The sequence below is a fragment of the Salminus brasiliensis genome, chromosome 10 (genome assembly GCF_030463535.1).
Source record: "Salminus brasiliensis chromosome 10, fSalBra1.hap2, whole genome shotgun sequence".
Taxonomy (NCBI): Eukaryota; Metazoa; Chordata; class Actinopteri; order Characiformes; family Bryconidae; genus Salminus; species Salminus brasiliensis.
Window position 1 is genome coordinate 16,229,083 of NC_132887.1, and position 17,724 is coordinate 16,246,806.

At 38.8% G+C, this 17,724-nt stretch overlaps 1 protein-coding gene across 6 annotated transcripts in view; it reads right to left on the reverse strand.

The window, feature by feature from the left end:
* Positions 1-17,724, reverse strand: part of ralgapa2 (Ral GTPase activating protein catalytic subunit alpha 2) — a 107,412-nt gene that overhangs the window by 68,158 nt on the left and 21,530 nt on the right. For all 6 annotated transcript variants that reach the window (XM_072689481.1, XM_072689479.1, XM_072689478.1 and 3 more), the window contains exons 2-4: positions 17,212-17,322; positions 14,988-15,037; positions 1,075-1,132 (exon numbers count right to left, since the gene is read on the reverse strand). In XM_072689481.1, the coding sequence (XP_072545582.1) occupies positions 1,075-1,132; positions 14,988-15,037; positions 17,212-17,322 (219 nt within the window). The remainder of the gene's footprint in view (positions 1-1,074; positions 1,133-14,987; positions 15,038-17,211; positions 17,323-17,724) is intronic.

Genomic DNA, 17,724 nt, shown 5'->3' on the forward strand with positions numbered 1-17,724 from the left:
TGCACCAAAAAAGTTACAGGCCAAAGAACCCCTTTTACTGAGACGTTGAAAGGCCAATCACTCTTAAGAAAGACGCAAAAACCTTCATTTAAATCTGGTCTTAATCAATTATGTTGTGTTAAACATTAAAAATAAATGGACTAATGGAAATAGTCAAAAAGATTCTCTCTTTTAACTTTGGTCATTAGTATTTTTGTCACCATTACAGATGTACTGTATTATATTACATACAACTCTAAGATATTGATCAATAAATCCTCTGCATTCTGGCATAAGCCTGAAACATTTTTCAGTAGAGGAATTCCTTTACATGTTGACTTTAGGATGGCTCTGAGCAGGTGTTTCATGCACCGAAATGTGTTTGTGTTTGCCCAAAGGGGCGAGGGGGATCACAACAATAAGCCCCCAGGGCAAACAGTCACATCAATCTCTGCCTCAGCACTTTAACAGAGACACTAACAGCGGCCGGAGGATTCTAATTGAGGTGACCGCCTCCCGCACAAGCCTTCCTGCCACGGAGACTGAAACCAAGCGACGCATAATTCAATTAGTAATTTGCATTTCAAATGATGCTTCTCATTTGCATTTCTCATTTACTCACCTCTCTTGTTCTGCAGTTAATTATTTTTTCACTCTTAATGTTTAGCTTAAGGCAGGTTGTGCAGATAATCATTTGCTTCAATGCCTCATAGGTTTATATATGGCTATTCTAGTGGAAGAATCACCACCCTTCTAAATTAGCAAGACTGTACCAATCTGCCTTAACACAGTATCGCAGCTCAGTTATATAATACAACATTCTGTCTATAGCCTTTTTGATTATTTCAGAATAATAAAGCTTTTCAAACCTTTCCATGCGGAGCAGACTGTCGAATGACTCAGGCTACATCTTTCAGTAATGAAAGAAGTCTGCCCAGAAAATCAGTTAAAGGCGTGAGGAACAAAAGGTGTCTAGATGTTTACGAAGAGACTTGACAAGCTTATGAATTAGGCTCAACAAGTCTTGGCTTTTTCTGACCTCCTCATGACCAAATCTTTCAATCTCTGTCTTTCAATAACAGTGATTGCACTTACCTATACTGTGAAACTGCCATCGACTGTTGATTTTCTCTGGTAGATGTTGAAGAATTTTCTGCAAGAAGACAAAATTCACATCATTAGTTCCTTTCCTGAAAGCCTTCATTAACATTAGATTAGGGTTGGAGCTAAATCCTGCAGGCATGGCACTGGATACTATCATATCCAGATCTCTATAGATCCCTATAACATAATCTGCAGTCCAAAATCATGCTTTCTCATTCTTGAACAAAGAGCTCCATTCAAACCTAGCTGCACTGATGACCCTGCATGTTGCCAAAACAAAGGGAAAAGACTGCTGCCCCTAGTAATGTGGCCACTTCACTATCTGTGGACTGAATTACAGCAATTTGCCCTTTTGACATTTTGATATCATTATGGCAAATTCAGAGTGCCCTTGGGAGCATTGAGTGCCTGGGGAGTTTGTGGAACGAGCTAGATAATGACATTAACAGCACATTTTTATGGGTAACAGCGGCACGAAATGGTCTGCTACACTAACCCACTCATCACTCTGAAAGTCATAACAAAAAAATGACCCCGGGGAACAAGGCCTGTCATCACTTGCACTAAAGAGTATTCTGCAATAAAGTCCCAACCACTTCCAGATTCTGCGGCTGTTACACAAAGAGCATTTAAAAAGTGACCCTTAACTAGAAGAGGACATTCTTTCCTCTTTCTTTCCTCCTGTCCAGGGGTGGGTGATGTGACAATATGACAGTGCTATCAGGATCAATTATTATTATTAACAAAAATGAATAACATACTGACGATTGTCCTTCCTGCAAACTTAGACATATATAATGCATTATAACTTAAGGGCCACACATGCATTATGTGCCTGCATGAAAGACAATTGCTCTTCATATCAAAAGGTGACGGCCGTCTACATTTTGCCAGCTCTGCAGAACGCTCTATGATCATGGACTTAAGTGACCGTAGAGTTGAAATATAAAACTGAAATATTTACAGATACCGATTTGCTCTTTGTCTTTGAATAAATAAAACAGTTTAGATCAGATGAACTGCTAATGAACACTGCTTATTAGTAAATTCACTTTAGTAACAGTTTCTAGAATAGAACACTCTAGACTCATCTATTTAGTTTAGTTGTTTTCTTAAAATGAGTTTTATAGAGTGTTTAATATCTTATAATCCAGTCTGACTCACCTCCCCGACCATTCAGTTCCCAGTTCCTTTAAAACACTGCAGTCAACTCACTTTGTGTGAGTGCAGTAGTAGTAGTATGCACTCTGGAATGATATTTGTTGTTATTTTTGAATACTGATGTAAAATAACTTTTGTGAAATAACCTCGTTTTATATTGAGGTAAGGGAGCTATGATGTGGATTTCTACAGCGTGTGTGTATTAGCATTAGCGATATCCTCATCTCGTTCTGAATGCACTCTTCAGTGCTGGTTTAAAAACAAAGAAAGGTGTGCGGTTCCTCCTGCTGGTAAAAACAGAGCATTTCCGCAATGGTTTTATATAGATTCATGTATGATGTTATGGGTTTTTTTATGTTCCAATGAAAACACTAAACTCTTATTTATCATCTGGAGAATGTCCTTGAGCGTTGCTTGCACCCTTTTGTTCAAAATTCTCTTCTCATGTGTGGGTGCAGCCAATCAGAAAGCTCTCTCAAACACAATTGCCCAAAACAGCATGGACAAAGACTGGTGACATACTGTACTCTAAATTACAGTAGGTCCAATAATGCTCACTGATGGCTTGGCAGCATACGATGGTCAACAGTCAGCTTGGTATGTCGGGCCATTACAAATCTGACAAAGCTGGTTTTGACTGTTTTATTCAGTTCTGCTTCTGTTAAAAGGAAGCCTTATAGTGTAATGTGATGGTTAACCAGACCGAAACCACATTTCCAGAAATGAAACCTACTATTCATTTAGACCTGGTCTTTTAAATCAATCTACAGCATCCTCCCCAAGGATACTGATTCTGTCATCGGTCAATATCACTGTTGTCAGACAGCAACACTAGTATAGAAACTACATCAGCCAGCACTACGAAAAAAACATCTTGGCGTATTGTGATATTCCTGCCATATTGCTCAACCTTCTTTGTCCGTCACTATAATCTCAACAAAGACGTGACAGACATCAATCAGCATGTCAACAGTCCAGTCTCAGCAGGTCAGACTCATTTACTGTCAGTGCTGATCTGAGGCGTGATGACACATGAGCAATGCAGCATTGTAACACCTAGTTATTGATCCTCCGCATGTGCGAGTGTGTGTATATGTGTGTGGAGGACAGCTCAGGATTAGAGCCTGTCACTGCCTTTAAGAAGCAGACAAGTTATTGGAGGTGATAGCAGTCGGGGAGGGGGGGGGGGGTTTGCATTTAAGCCCGCGCGCTGGGGGTCTGCAGTAGAAGACTGAGGTATCGGTAATACTTCACTCGCTCTTACAGCACTGGCGGAAAGCAGCCCCCTGTGGAGCCGCAGTGGCAGGCGGGATGGTGGATTTGAGCTGTGCAGTGGCAGAGCTGAGGAAGCGGCCGTGCTGCTGCAGCTGCTGGAGCCTCCTCTAATCTGCTGCTGCTCTCCAGGCATAAGGCTGGAGCATTACGGCCGCCTGCGCCTCGCCTGCCTCTGCATTTACATGATCCGCACTCAGCTTTCCTGCCACATGGCGTGCATGACTGAGAATACAGCAGCTCCAAAACGCTCTCCTAACAGGGATTTACTGCAGCGCCAAGCTCTTCCACAAAGTGCCTCCACAACTTTTACTGCCCTGATGCCTGGGCAGCGCCTTAGAGTGACACCTACGTTAAGTGGCTACTGGTTGCAGGAGAAAATCAAGTCCTTGAAAGATGTAATATTAAGTTTGTACCTGTGGTACCTACCTAACTTTAAGAGAGATGAATACCAGTTCTTAGAATTCAATAATATAATGTTTAGAGAAAAGGACAGACAGACCTATGTAATAAAACCTTGTATCTTGTGAGAATTTATTGCAAGTAATTCTCAACCATTTCTATTGATCTATTCATCATGAATTGTTCACACAACGTAAAAGGAGGCTAGCGTTTTCAAAAGAGGGGGAAAGGGTTGCAAAGTTATCTTATGACAGCAAAGGATAGGTCAGCCCCACTTATAATGGCACATTCCAATGGACAGAATACTGTAAAGGACTATTTGGATGACAGCAATGTTCATAAAGCAATTCAAAGCATGTGTAATCAAAAGCACAGCAAGTCATATATATCTTTTTCTCAAGGTTACCACTTCAGCTTGGCCAAACTTAATGTAATGATACAATCCACCAAGGGACACAGAGTGACAGTCAAGTAGGCCTTTTCAGGTGCTGAACATCAGAGCAGAATAAGTCAGTATGCAGCATACAGCAAAGCATCTAGACTTAAAGTACATGACTGCGCTGCAATTCAACCTTTCCGCTTCTAAAAAAAAAAAAAAAAAAAAAAAAAATGTAGGGAAGAGACAATGCTTAGAGAGCACAATGTTGAAACACTATGCTGTTTAGTGTGCACTGTGTTTTAAGAAATTCCTCCTGTATCCATCAATAAAATGTTGTGACACAGTAGCACTTCAGATGATTCCACACAGATGGGGAAACTCTTGGCTGCCCTTACACATTGATGAGCATTTGGCACCCATTACCTGATTGCCGGTATTTGATTGGTCCCTCCCTAAATCACAGTCGGTAATTACCATCACAGCTGAAATGGAGTGCTCCACAAGCCATGCAGTTCTGAAGCTGCTCAGACCCAGATGTTTGGCTACCCCTATTTGGCCTTGGTCAAAGCTGCTTATATCTTTACGCGTCATTTTGTCTCCATCTAACTCTACAAAAAGCCTGAAATGTTCAGTTACTAACACACCTTAGACTTTGACATAGTCTATTATTAGACAGTCTTCATCATTTGCTTAATCTATAAGAGGCCTTAATGTTTTGGCTTATCCGTGTACAGTATGTCCCAAAGTCTACATCACAACATTTTGTATGTAATTACATTATTATGTAATTTGTGATGGATTAAATCATAATAATGTGAAATGATGATGTAATGTCATAGTATTAGATCATAATATTAGCACAGGGCATCATTTCATGACATATTACATCATACTATTGTAGCATTATGATGCAATACCACATTATTACATCACAATATTGGCATATGTTGTACTATTGTTTCATATTACATCATAAAATGTCAAAATATGCTTTTGAGTACATCACATATTGTCAGTACTTTAGATAAACTACATTACAATTGTTCAGTGTAAAAGACCATAATTACTTAGTGCTGGTTAGTATTACCCATTGCTACTATTTACTATGAAAAAGGCTAGATGCCTGAGCATGACTTATTGCATATAGGTTTGTGTGTGTGTAATATGAGCACATTAAGGAAATGCATTCTGCACTGAAGGCTGTGGTCAGCTAACTGCACTGGACATTATTTACAATGTAAACATATCTGGCACTAAACATAACCTAAATATAGACCTGTGTATGAGACCCATGAGAATGCGTTGTAAGGGTACACATAAAAGGAGCAGAGAGGATGAGAAGCCCATGTTACGATCACAGGATATTTACATACCATTAAAGATCAAAAACTTTCAATAATGCATAATGTCAAGGACCGGAGCACAGAGCAACAGAAAAGTACATGAAAGCACTCACTACTCAACAGCCGCAGAAAGCAGATGAACCCATACCACATGTTTTAGTCCCTCATATCTCTATAAAAGTCTTGTATTACTTAATCAGCCCAGAAGGTGGCGGCAGTACAACACAATCCTTCCTTTTCTACCATCATGCACACTAACCACCTGGGCTTGGAATCAAAAACAGCTGTTCTCAGAACAGTCTTCAGTGGGGAGTTGCTGAGTGCTGTCATACATACGCAGACCACTAGGCACAAACGGTGAAAAATGACATGTCCCTTCATAACCTCCAGTAAATCATCAATGGGAATATGAATCCAGGGTGGGTGACCGGGTCATGTGAAATGCCCGAGTATATAATTTTACGATGACTTGGTGCACATTTATGGCTGAGAGAAAAAGAGAGCAGGAGGGGAAAAAAGTAGACTCTCTAAAACTGTAATTTCATACACTAAATGTCCAAATGTGTGTGGACACCCATTCTAATGAATGCATTCAACTACTTTTACTTTTGCACCCATTGCTGACAGAGATGTGCAAATGCTCATACAAAGCTTGTCTAGTCCCTGTAGAGGAGTACTGCCAAGAATAAGACTATCCGGAGCAGATGAACATCAACCTATCGGCACCATTCCAGGTGTGGACTAGATGAGTGTAAAGCCTCAAGAACTGAGCTGTGTTCTCTGGAATGATGGTGCTCAAACAAACTCATACTTTTTTGGGATGGGATGAGGTGGGGTCACTACCCAACAGCCTAAGATCACTAATGCTTTTAATGCTAAATGCAATCAAATCTTTACAGGAATGTAAATTGAAATGCAAGTAAATTCTAACCTTTTCTTCTACAGGCATTTTCACACACACATACTCATTGTAGCATTTGGGCAAAACAAGTGATATGTGAAATAAAGCCCATTTTATGATAATAAAAACCTGTTCAAATCTGGCTAGTGGTTCAAAATTCAGTTCATCTGCGCCTGTAACTCCGCCTTAATTGATGACGAAACAGAAAGGATGTTCCCTATATTACATAATTCTTACTTGTTCCAAAAACTCCACAAAAAATAAACAATAAGAAGCAAACATTAACCAGACAGTTACATTTTAACATTTGAAGTTCATCCAAGCATAAAAGCATTTGAGGCCTATTAGGAGAAATGCTGCTCCTATTATTCCTGTACTGCCAAGACATCATGAACAAATAACAATTTGAAGTAGGTAAGAACCTGGAATCCCCACCCCCAAGGTAATGATCTCCAGAGCAACATCAGTCAACTATCGCCCCAATGAGAAAGAGTGTATGATGCTACCAGAGCACAAGAAATGTAATATAATCATGGACATATACAAACACTGAGGTTAGAGGAGGTCGTTTGGCCTGACAGGTAAAGTACCACAGAGTGAGACAGAGGAAGGGAGGGCGGGAGAGGGAAAGAGACACACTGATGACAGACTTTGATACGGCTCCTTGTTCTTTTATTCATGACCTATTTGGGCCATTTACGTATTGGAGCGTTTTAATGGGCTGTCTAAAGGAAGAGTCTGAACAGACATCAATCACGGCCAATCTGCCTGTGTGCCAACGCACAAAGAGAACTGGCAAATAACTAGAAATGTACAGCCTGTGTCTCCGGTAGACTCCATTTCCTAAGTATAGTGGGATTGAGGCAAAATAGACTTCTGCACAGAGAAAGGATTTCAGCTATCTAATGAATCATAATACGCCATGGTCAGCTGAGACATTTCCTGAAAAAAGAACAATAGAAAAAAGTTTTTTTTTTACCAAAAAATATACGCATGAATTCAAATGAGACAAATCATTCATTTTCTTGTATAGTTGAAAAGACTGACTCTAAATCAACACTCGCGTTACATAATTTCGGTTGTATCTCCATAATATCGGCTTAATCTTTCTAGGTAATGGATTATCCTGCGGGGCTTTTGTAATGCTATGTGCATTGTTTGTCAAAAGGCAATGTACTTCACTTTTTGGAATCTGACAAATTTTAAACGTTGTTGAACTCCAAGCACCAGCTGCGACAGCCGTGGATTCCTGTGTAGAACTGCACTGTGGAAGTATGACCAAAAGGAGCTGATCAAGTGCTAAAACTCCATCATTTTGGGCGAGATTTAGGTTTTAGGATTTAGCTTTCCAACTGTTGCTGCTGTACATTTGGTTGTGGTTAGAAGCTGTCTGAACCATTTGCGGTCTTGTTTGACTGGTGGTGTTTGTTAGCTGCAATCGCATGCAAGCTCTGTAGTTACATTTAGTGGTTAAACAAGGTACTGCAGCGTCCTGTAAGCAAAGAGCCTTACGCAGAGCTGCTGTAAACATTGGCCTGATCGGGTCTCAGCATCGACTAATACTACTATGACCCGGGGGCTGCCAGTTTTAATCCCAAGCCATCAGCAGCCGGAGTCAGAGAGACCACAATTGGTTGTAATATTTACATGTTGGTAGACAAGGAATTTTGGCTGCCACAGATGTCTGTTAAGAGGTACTGGTGGTTGCTTTCCTCAGAGTGTGTCGGCTGCCCGGCAACGGTTTGAAAAGGAGGCAGTGGATGGCTTTGCATTTATCGGAGAAGCATGTATCTTCCGATTTTTATATTATTTGATTGTCACTGTAAACAAAACTAAAAAAGGTCTTGTCAATTGGCTCAGAGGAGTTCCTAATGCTAATGTATAATTTATAAGCCAACCTGAACTTTAATCCAGTCACATTTAAGACCCTGTTGCTTTTGCACAATCAATTGCTGTTAGTTGTCTCCAATAATTGCATCTGGTGCAATCAAACATTTGTTTAAACTTTGCTTCCCAGTCAACTCCATATCAAATATCGATATGGTCCAAAGCACTGTACTGAAGTTGGAATATCCTACACTGTGACAACACCATGAAAAGTTACGACATGTCAACAAGTATTTCTTTCAGTTTTGAAGCATATCAGACTTCATGGACAGGCCCTGGGTCAGTGTGATCGGGTCACAAGTTAAGGAAAAGGTCAGCATGGTTCTGGGGGAAGTGGTGGTAGGAAATGGGTCCTGCACTCTTGATTAACTGCCTGTGCTGACGCAGGGTCGTTCATGCTGGTCAGTGGGTCAGAGTAGGGCCTGTGACCACAAAGCTAACCCTTATCCTGGTAATATTTGGGACAGACTCATAAGCTCTTCAGCTGGAAATGCATTAGCCGACATTCATGCTAGGCTAATTTAATTACGCCTCCTATATATCTGAAGCGCTATGAGATCCGATATCGGTCCATTTCAGCACTCAACAGCTAAAAGGGAATATTATAGAGCATAATGCACAGCGGCCTGTTGTCTCATGAGCTGAGAGGCAGCTAACTTCTCAAACTGTGCAAAATGACCACCACTGCTAAGAAAATAACATATTTGCATATTGTATTGTTCAGGTAAAATACAGACTGTTTCACTTTCAGTGGCAAAATTAATCATTACATCTAAGGCCTTAAGAGGAGCATTCATTTGAGCAAGTGTTGCTTGGCGCTTTAAGAGATGAAAAAGCCATGCAAATGCGTGTCTTGTTTTCGCCAACTGCCTAGCCTAGTGCCATGAGAGGCTCTTTGTGTGCATACGTGTGGATGTGTGTGTGTGAGTGTGGCACCTGCGAGTGTGACTGGGCTGCCGGCTAAAGGCCTGCTTTGCCCGGGCACTAAAGGCATTAATAGAGAGCTCACGGCAGAGAGGAAACAGCCATTATGTGCCCATCTGGATGTGAAAGAAACTAGTTTAAGCTAATAGCAGTCAAGAGCACAGACTGCTTTGACAGTAATGCTACCACTTTTCACACAGCATGCCATCAGCCAGCCATTTCCATGACCCGCTGTATCTGTATCTGCTGGTGTGTTCTATAATGAGAGTTTAACACACATACATACATAAATGCTTAAGCTGATGAGTGTTTAGACTTGAGGGCTTTTATGTAGCTTTTTTTTTTTTTTTTTTTTTGAGTGTACTACGTTTGTGCTTTTTCAGTTTAGTGGTTTGATAAATGGCCCAAGTGCTAAGAGCAGCTTCTGATATTCCTCAACAGAGTAATAAAAGTGTACTTTAAAATCATCCAAATGTTTACTAGAATCACAAAAAACAATTCTAATTCTGATAATCTACCATTCTCTATATCACAAGGTTAAGTGAGCAGAGAAACTGGGAGTTCGGAAGGTTCCCACATCCAAGTCTATATATTTAAAACCACAAGACGGTGATTTGAGAAGATACAAATTGCTGTGATGAGCATTAAACATAAAACTCAGTAACACTGCATGCTATAGGGCGTCATTCATAGATCTACAGGACACCTAAATAAGCCTGCAGTGACAACTTACAAAAACCTATATTTATAAAGGCTTCTTCTGACAAGTACATTTGCTCAATAAGGTTGCGGTTGTCAATTGTAAGGTCATTTCACCCCAGAAAATGTTATGACTTGCAACATACATTTGTTAGAATAAGCCTTTATGTTCATGTTGTCATGAAATGCTTATGTAGGTGTCATATTGCCTTATGACTGCTGCCCAAACAGTAAAGCGCTACTGAGTTGTATGTTTATCAGTTGTCTTTCATGTCTCTCAAATCACTGTGATTTCAGATATATACACTTAAATACAGGAGCCTTCTGACACAGACTGTGGCAATCATTGGGTCAGGTACTATATAACTTGAGCTGTTTGAAAACAGCCGTTGTTGCATCATTTTAATTTTTAAATTTTAAGGACTAGTCAATAAGTGTGTAAAGTCAACTTCAATATATATAATTGGGAAATTCAAATCAGACTATTCAAATCAGTGTATTGAAACTTGAATACACTGCTCTCCCAACTTTCTTGGAAACCTCATTCACTGACCAAATACTACGTATCAAAATTTATCCTATCAAGAGTACAGTGGAAGGAGAGAGTAAACTGCCTTAAGCTTTGTAGCAATCCAGACTCTTTTTCCTGAAATCAAGTCATTTTGTTGGCTGGCACAACAGGTACTGAGAAAGTTCTGTTTGAGATTTTTAAGTAATAAATAAAGCAGCAGTGTGCAGGTGTTATATGATAACTGCTGATATGATAATATTGCCCACACAGCGTTGTGATCTTTTAATATATATATATATATATATATATATATAATAACAATAATAATACAAAAATAATAATAATAATAATAATTAGCACTAGAAGAAACATTTTGTTTATAGGGGTTACAAATACCAATTTTATGTTTATTTAAAAAATATCGAGTTAGTAATATTAGCTGCAACATTCCCAATTAATTGATTAATCAACAATCACTGTGAGATAATTAATACATTTTGTGAATTGCTGTTAGCTGCAGCCATACTGCAAATGCTCAAAAAAACTGCTCAAGGGTAAGAAATGTTTGAGTGAAAGTGATTTCTGTTGTTCATCATTTTGGCCTTTTTAGTTGGTCCAATAATAAATAAATAAATAAATAAATAAATAAAGCTTCCAATTCATGTCATCCAGGCTTATATTATTCACAAAATTCAAAAACTGCCCCATGGCTTCTACTATAAGGTACTGTGAGTGAAAAGGTTTTCTGTTCTTTCTAAAATACGGTCTATGGTAATTAACTGCATACTGTGGGTGAAACCCATTCAGCTTAGATTTAAAAAATGCTTAAAATATCTCTTTAATAATGCACAAGCCAACACACCATATTCTCACATAACATGTATGAAAGTATCAAGTGGCCATACCACATATACATATACCCATACACACTGCCGTTGATGTCTAGATGGTACCAGACACAAAGAAAGCAGTGAGGAGGAGGGGAAAAGAAGGACAATAGGCTCCCCCTTCTTCATTCCGACAGCAGCCTCAGGGATGATCTCCTACGAAAGGGGGTCACATACCACACCACCCAGAGGCATTTAAGTTAATCCTGTATACCCTGATCACAACAAGCAAATACCCATGCAATCATGCGTTTTTACAAAGGCACAGAATTCCACAACGGAAGGCTGTTTCTCAGCGCAATCGAGGGAATACCTCCACTGAATCAGGAAACGAGGATTTCCAGAAGGTGGAATGGATGAGGGAGGAGATGGGATATTGTGTGGCTGTCATGCTACATTAACTCACACTTCTCACAGCATGGCTCCACTAATGGCTCCTGTCCTGCAGTCAGCTCATACTCAAGGCTCTGCTAAAACGCTCCTTTACACGCCTGTAGCTAGAATGGCTGAAGTGACTGGCTGATCAAATGATGTTGACATGGCGTGTGAAGATGTAGGTTGTACGAAACATCTAAACGAAGAGGAACTAATGTAATTCTGTGACCAGTACAACAGCCTGTTTGTTGATTAAAAGAACAGGGAACAGAACATGGAGATGTTAACCAAATATAAAGAGCCTAATAGCGAAGGCATCCACTAGAAGCCCTGTGTTACAAGAATATCAGGATTCTTGCTCAATTATACAAATTCTAGTGTGCTTTAATAAATAGTTATATGCCAAGCCAAATATTGCAATATATGCCATACATAAATATATACACACTATTTTGAGATTTTAATAATCTATCAAATATTAACACTAATAATCAGGTTTTTTTGAAGATTTCTCCTTTTTACACTATGGCCATGGCAATATGAGTCTCTTATGCCAACAAAGTGATGTCACTGCAGATGTGTGGCTGTGTTGCCTTATGGATCTTTTAGAACAAAGTTTACAAACCATGGCCGTTTTATCCACACACTCTGTTCACATGAAAGACTCTGTATGTTTTCACTGCAGCTCTGCGTGCAGACTGAGGAAATTATTACTGTAAACAGTAACAGCAGCACTGTGGTTAAATTTTGTCAACTACTCCACGGTTCACGTGCACCCTGAATCGTTCCCAGATACCATGAGAGATGACGTTATCAGCTAACTGACTATTAGTTTGTAACTAATTTGGTTGTGGATTGTTTAGTTGTTGGACCCCTACTGTTAAGAGGGGTGGGATATAAATATAAGTCACCAAGTGAACAGTTGGTTCCTGACTTAGATGACTCTGTAACTTCGACATTGACATGCTGTAAAGTTTCTCTCCCCAAAAACCAACCAACCAACCAACCAACTAAACAATAAAAAGGGCAGAGGAATTGGCCACTGACTAAGCGCCAGTGTTAGCACGGTGCAGTATGCTACAGATTTTAATGCAAGCATATGTGATACATACAGTATATGTTCAACTCAGGTGTAAGGTGTTGGTCATGTACACTCTAAAGGGGCTTCTACAGAGCCCATAAAACTCCAACATTTCTCCAGGGTGACCTTTTAAGTCGACCACTGTTGACACAATGCAAACACTCTCCTTATACCCAGAGTCCATTTCTCACCTCCCTGAGCAAATGTAACTAGAGAGCGCCATGCCTGCCAGCCTGCATGTTTGTATTGGAAACTGGAGCTGCCATTTCAGCCAGGTGGGGGAGGGAAAAGAAAAAAAATAAATAACAAGAGTGGACTGCGCCTCCAGGAGGGGCCAGAGAGCAGTGAGAACCCTGCTGACAACTGAGAGAAACACCTTCACAATGCTTACAAGGACAGAGAGCTCATCACATCCACAAAAACAGCTGAACAGTCTAACTACACTTATTTTTAAAAAAATGCAGCAATCAGAATGCATGCAGTATGTTGTAACACCTCAATCAGCCTTACATGTTTTGACACTGCCAAAAATAGCTTGCAGAAAATGTCTCAACAAATGTATTTGCTCATATAACATTACACAACCAAGGGTGTAGGACAAGCTAACCAGGATAGAGATTTCATAACTGGAAATAAGACAAGACTAAGGCCTTATTCGAATGGGATTCGTTTTACACAGAGAGGTGGGGTAATGTAATTTTACCGTAATCCACAGGAAAGGAAATCTCAGTACAAATAATAGAGATAATAGAGGCATGGCCCCTCAGAGAAGTTTTTAAAAAATAAAAAAAATAATCATCACAAGCATTGCATCGTACAATGCTGGGAGTTTTTTAATATAACCTTGGGTTATTTTTATAGAAGCCGTTTTATAGATGGTAAAAGGTAATGGAATCTTTACTGACACAGGGGTGCATAGTCCATGAAAACAATTGACTGATATGGTGGATTCAAATGGGACTAAAATAATACACTAGATATACCACTAGGAGTTACAGTAGCCCACCTCCATATGGAAAACTAATCCCATTTGACAAGGTCTTAATTCAGACAGTACTCAGAGTAAAAAAAAAAAAAGATAGATGAGGCAAATAGAAAGAGAACTCGGCAATATGACAATATTTCATCGTACTGTAATAAATGTTGTTATCGTGATGGACAATATGTTTCTCTAAAGCAATTTACCTTTTACATCTTAGTCAATAAGACACTCCCGCCTCCATTATGCTGCGTTAGAGGCAGCACTTGCTTTGCAACTTTGAATAGTTGCAACGTCTAAGTGTTCACATTTTATTAAGACCAAAAAAAGTATCTAACAAGCTTCAGTTTCTATTGCCTGAGCCACACTATAGGATAACCAGACTGATTCACCTCACCCACAATAATAAACGGGTCTTAAAAAATGATCTTTAAAGACTATCCTGTGATGTTCACTGTGAATATTCCAAACTTTACCCCTCACAGTGCAGTTGTGGCTGCCCTGTTCACTATTAACAACTCAACATCCTGTAGTGAGAGAGGAATTCTGATTATAAAGCACATAAAAAATTTATGTAATGTATGAAAGACCTTTAACCAAAGAGAGCAGAGCTGAAGAGAAGAATCACTATGAAAACCAAATTAAATATATGTTATGTTAAATGCACACACCTCTACCACTGTAATCTGTGTAGAACTGGACCAAAACCATTGGTAAGGGATCATGAACATAATCTAGATTTATGACCGTAACCTTAAAAAAAAAAAGTGTGGTGTTTAATGACTGAACGACAAAAACAGTGGAATCTGGGGTCTCTTATGTTTCAAGTCTGTAGCTTGGCCTTAACATATGCTGATAGATGCTGGAAGAACCAAAAATGTCCACATATGTTCTCTTGCTGCTTGGGATTACACCTGTACATCTACTTTTATTATGTTAAGGCTCTATGCTACTCTATACTCTAATGCTACATATAGTATATTTTAAAAAACAAACAAACAAAAAAAACACGGACAGAAGATGCTGCAGATGTAGTCTGCTAATAAATGTCAATATAAAGACAGGAAATCATGCAACAAGAACAGCATGTAAAAGGCACCTACTTCAAAAATATAGAGGATGGAGTCCAGCTCCTCACGTTGAGATTTGTTCCCTGAAAGAGAAGTGACAGCAGATCAGTTGAGAGGTGGGTTTGAGAAAAAAGGAAAATAACTGCCACGTCTTTACATTTTAGCAGCTGTGTTTCTACGACGCTTCTCACTAAATTCTAATCCCAGCCTCAGGTCTCTGAATCAGGAAGATCAGAAATTATTGGTGATGGTAGGTGGTAATGGTATGGTATGTGTAAAGATGCTCTGTGATGTACATCCATGTTTTTTTGCTTTTTTTTTGTTTGTTTGTTTTTTTGCATAATTGTGTAACTCAATATTGGAGATACAGTAAAGCAATATTGAGATAGGGCAATGTTTTACAACCATGACCACAGCTGTGATGTTGAAAAGTAACACTGCATTGAAAATATCTGACCAACTCAACACAATTCACAGCAGTTTAACAATGTCTTTCTGAGTGAGCTTCCCATTGTTATGTGAATCCTTAAACAAAACCAGCATTCATTCAAATTTTATTCTTAAATGAAAAAACTGGTGGCATTGTCTGTAAAGTTTAGCTTTAATGATACTCAAAATGGAAGCTCTGCACTGCAGCTTATGTTTTTGTACTGTAGTTCTGTTTTCAAATGTAAAGGAGAGCTGCCAGTCACTGTGGGCTGCACAGTCAAATCATTCTGGTCTGTAATGAGAAAAAAAGCCTTATCTGCAAATGAGAGACATAAGGCCTAAAGGCAGGCAGAACATAATCCTCTACTGTTACGTAATAACTGAGTTTTTACTGACAGGAGAGAGCATCGGCTTTAATAATTTAAAAGCTCAGAACAGCCACGTGCAAATGCACTCGACACACAGGCTGTCACCTTGCTGTTTAGAGAGAGCTGTGGCGCAAGACCATGGGCATACGGGTATAGTGTGCCTCACATTTGACAACATGACTCTTTGGGCAAAGTAATGTTTCAAGCATTTACTCATTAAGAACAAATATCAAATATAAGTAATATACAAATGTTATTTAATACTGCAGCTTTGATTCGATTTATTCTGGATAATTAAGCTGCTGTTGTACTCCAAAAAGCAATGTTCCTATAACCCCACACAGTCGAAGCGGTCAGTGATATTTATTGCTCCCATGATAAATTATGTAACATTACATAATGATAAACGTTTCTGAGCACATCTTGGATATTGTCAGTAACTATAAACACTGATCAACTGCATGTCTTTTTTTTTATAAGTTGACAATTGTGTCAATGTGGCACTAATGGTAAAAGCTCTGAAAATCTGGTGATATTACAATGCTTACTGTGTGTCCTAAAATGTGGCAGTCTCATGTCAATGCCTAGTTTAGTCATTTACATTATCTTAGTCAGTCTGAATTGAATTTCAAATTTTAGCTTTTACTATTTATTATTTGAATACTTTCAGATGATCTCTGCTGCCTTTTTACAATATTAATAACTAAGAGTCATATGCGTATATGGGTTCTGCATTTATTTCGTTACACTGTTGCTACTTCAGCTAAAAGACTTAATGGAAAAAATATCATCTGAAAGGTTTGTTGAAGTATGACTGTAACAGCAAATAAACAATGCAAGAGTTGTCGTTGCAGCCCTCAAATTAAAAAAATAAATAAATAAAAAATCATACATTGCTGTAAAGACATTTGGTATCAGTCGTAAAACTTTTTGATTGGAGCAGTCCGAATTATCAGCAATTTTGACAAAACAAATGACATATAAAAGAGCATCAATATGAATATGAGCATATCAGCAATACAGTTTTATATTCAGTTTTGTTCTTCAATTGTTTAAATTGTTTACAATGTTATTTTCTATACTTTAATACAATGTAATCATTACATGCGTCTACGTAACCATGAATGTGACAGCCATTTAATAAATCAACTAAATGACTTTCACATCATTAGATTGTGTTTTCATGTATCCCAGCGGTCCAGCTTAAAGCTGAAGTCACTGGGCAGATCAGCCTTATTGGCCTGATTTGATGCTCCAGCGTGCACACACACACACACACACACACACACACACACACACACACACACACACACACACACACACACACACACACACACACACATCTACAGAACTGCAACACGATACTGAAGATGCTAAAATTGTAGATCTCATTTCCACTAGACTGTCTGGCTTTTAAAAGTATAGGAGACAATTCAACAAGAAATGAACAGAGAACTCACCTTTCTGTTTTAAGTTACTTTCCAGTGTAATGAAATTTTCATAGAAGATAAAATAAATCTGTGAACAGTTGGTTTCAAAAAACGTCTTCAGCTCACTCTTATCACTATTATCTGCAAAGACAGAAAAGAAAGAAATACTGTTATTCAAAATTACTTCGCAGTACAGCTATAACAGCTGAAAAGGCATGACCAGCAAACAACATGAACAGCCAATATTTCCAGGGCAAGGATGAGGCCTGCAGATGGAATTTATATGAATTTAAAAGCAGTAAACATAATGGTACATTAACCAGACAACTGTATATTCATGAATAAATTACAATGTCACATACGTAATTAAAACGTTAAGCAAATTAGGCCTCAAAGAGATTAGAGAGTACACATCTTAGTAGAACTGCAGGGAATACATTTCAAGCATCTGTAATTTTTTTTTTCTTTTCCTATTCTTCATTAGTCTCATCCAACCATACCACCAGAGCACATTTTGTTGCTGGGTGTTCATTATCCTTCCAA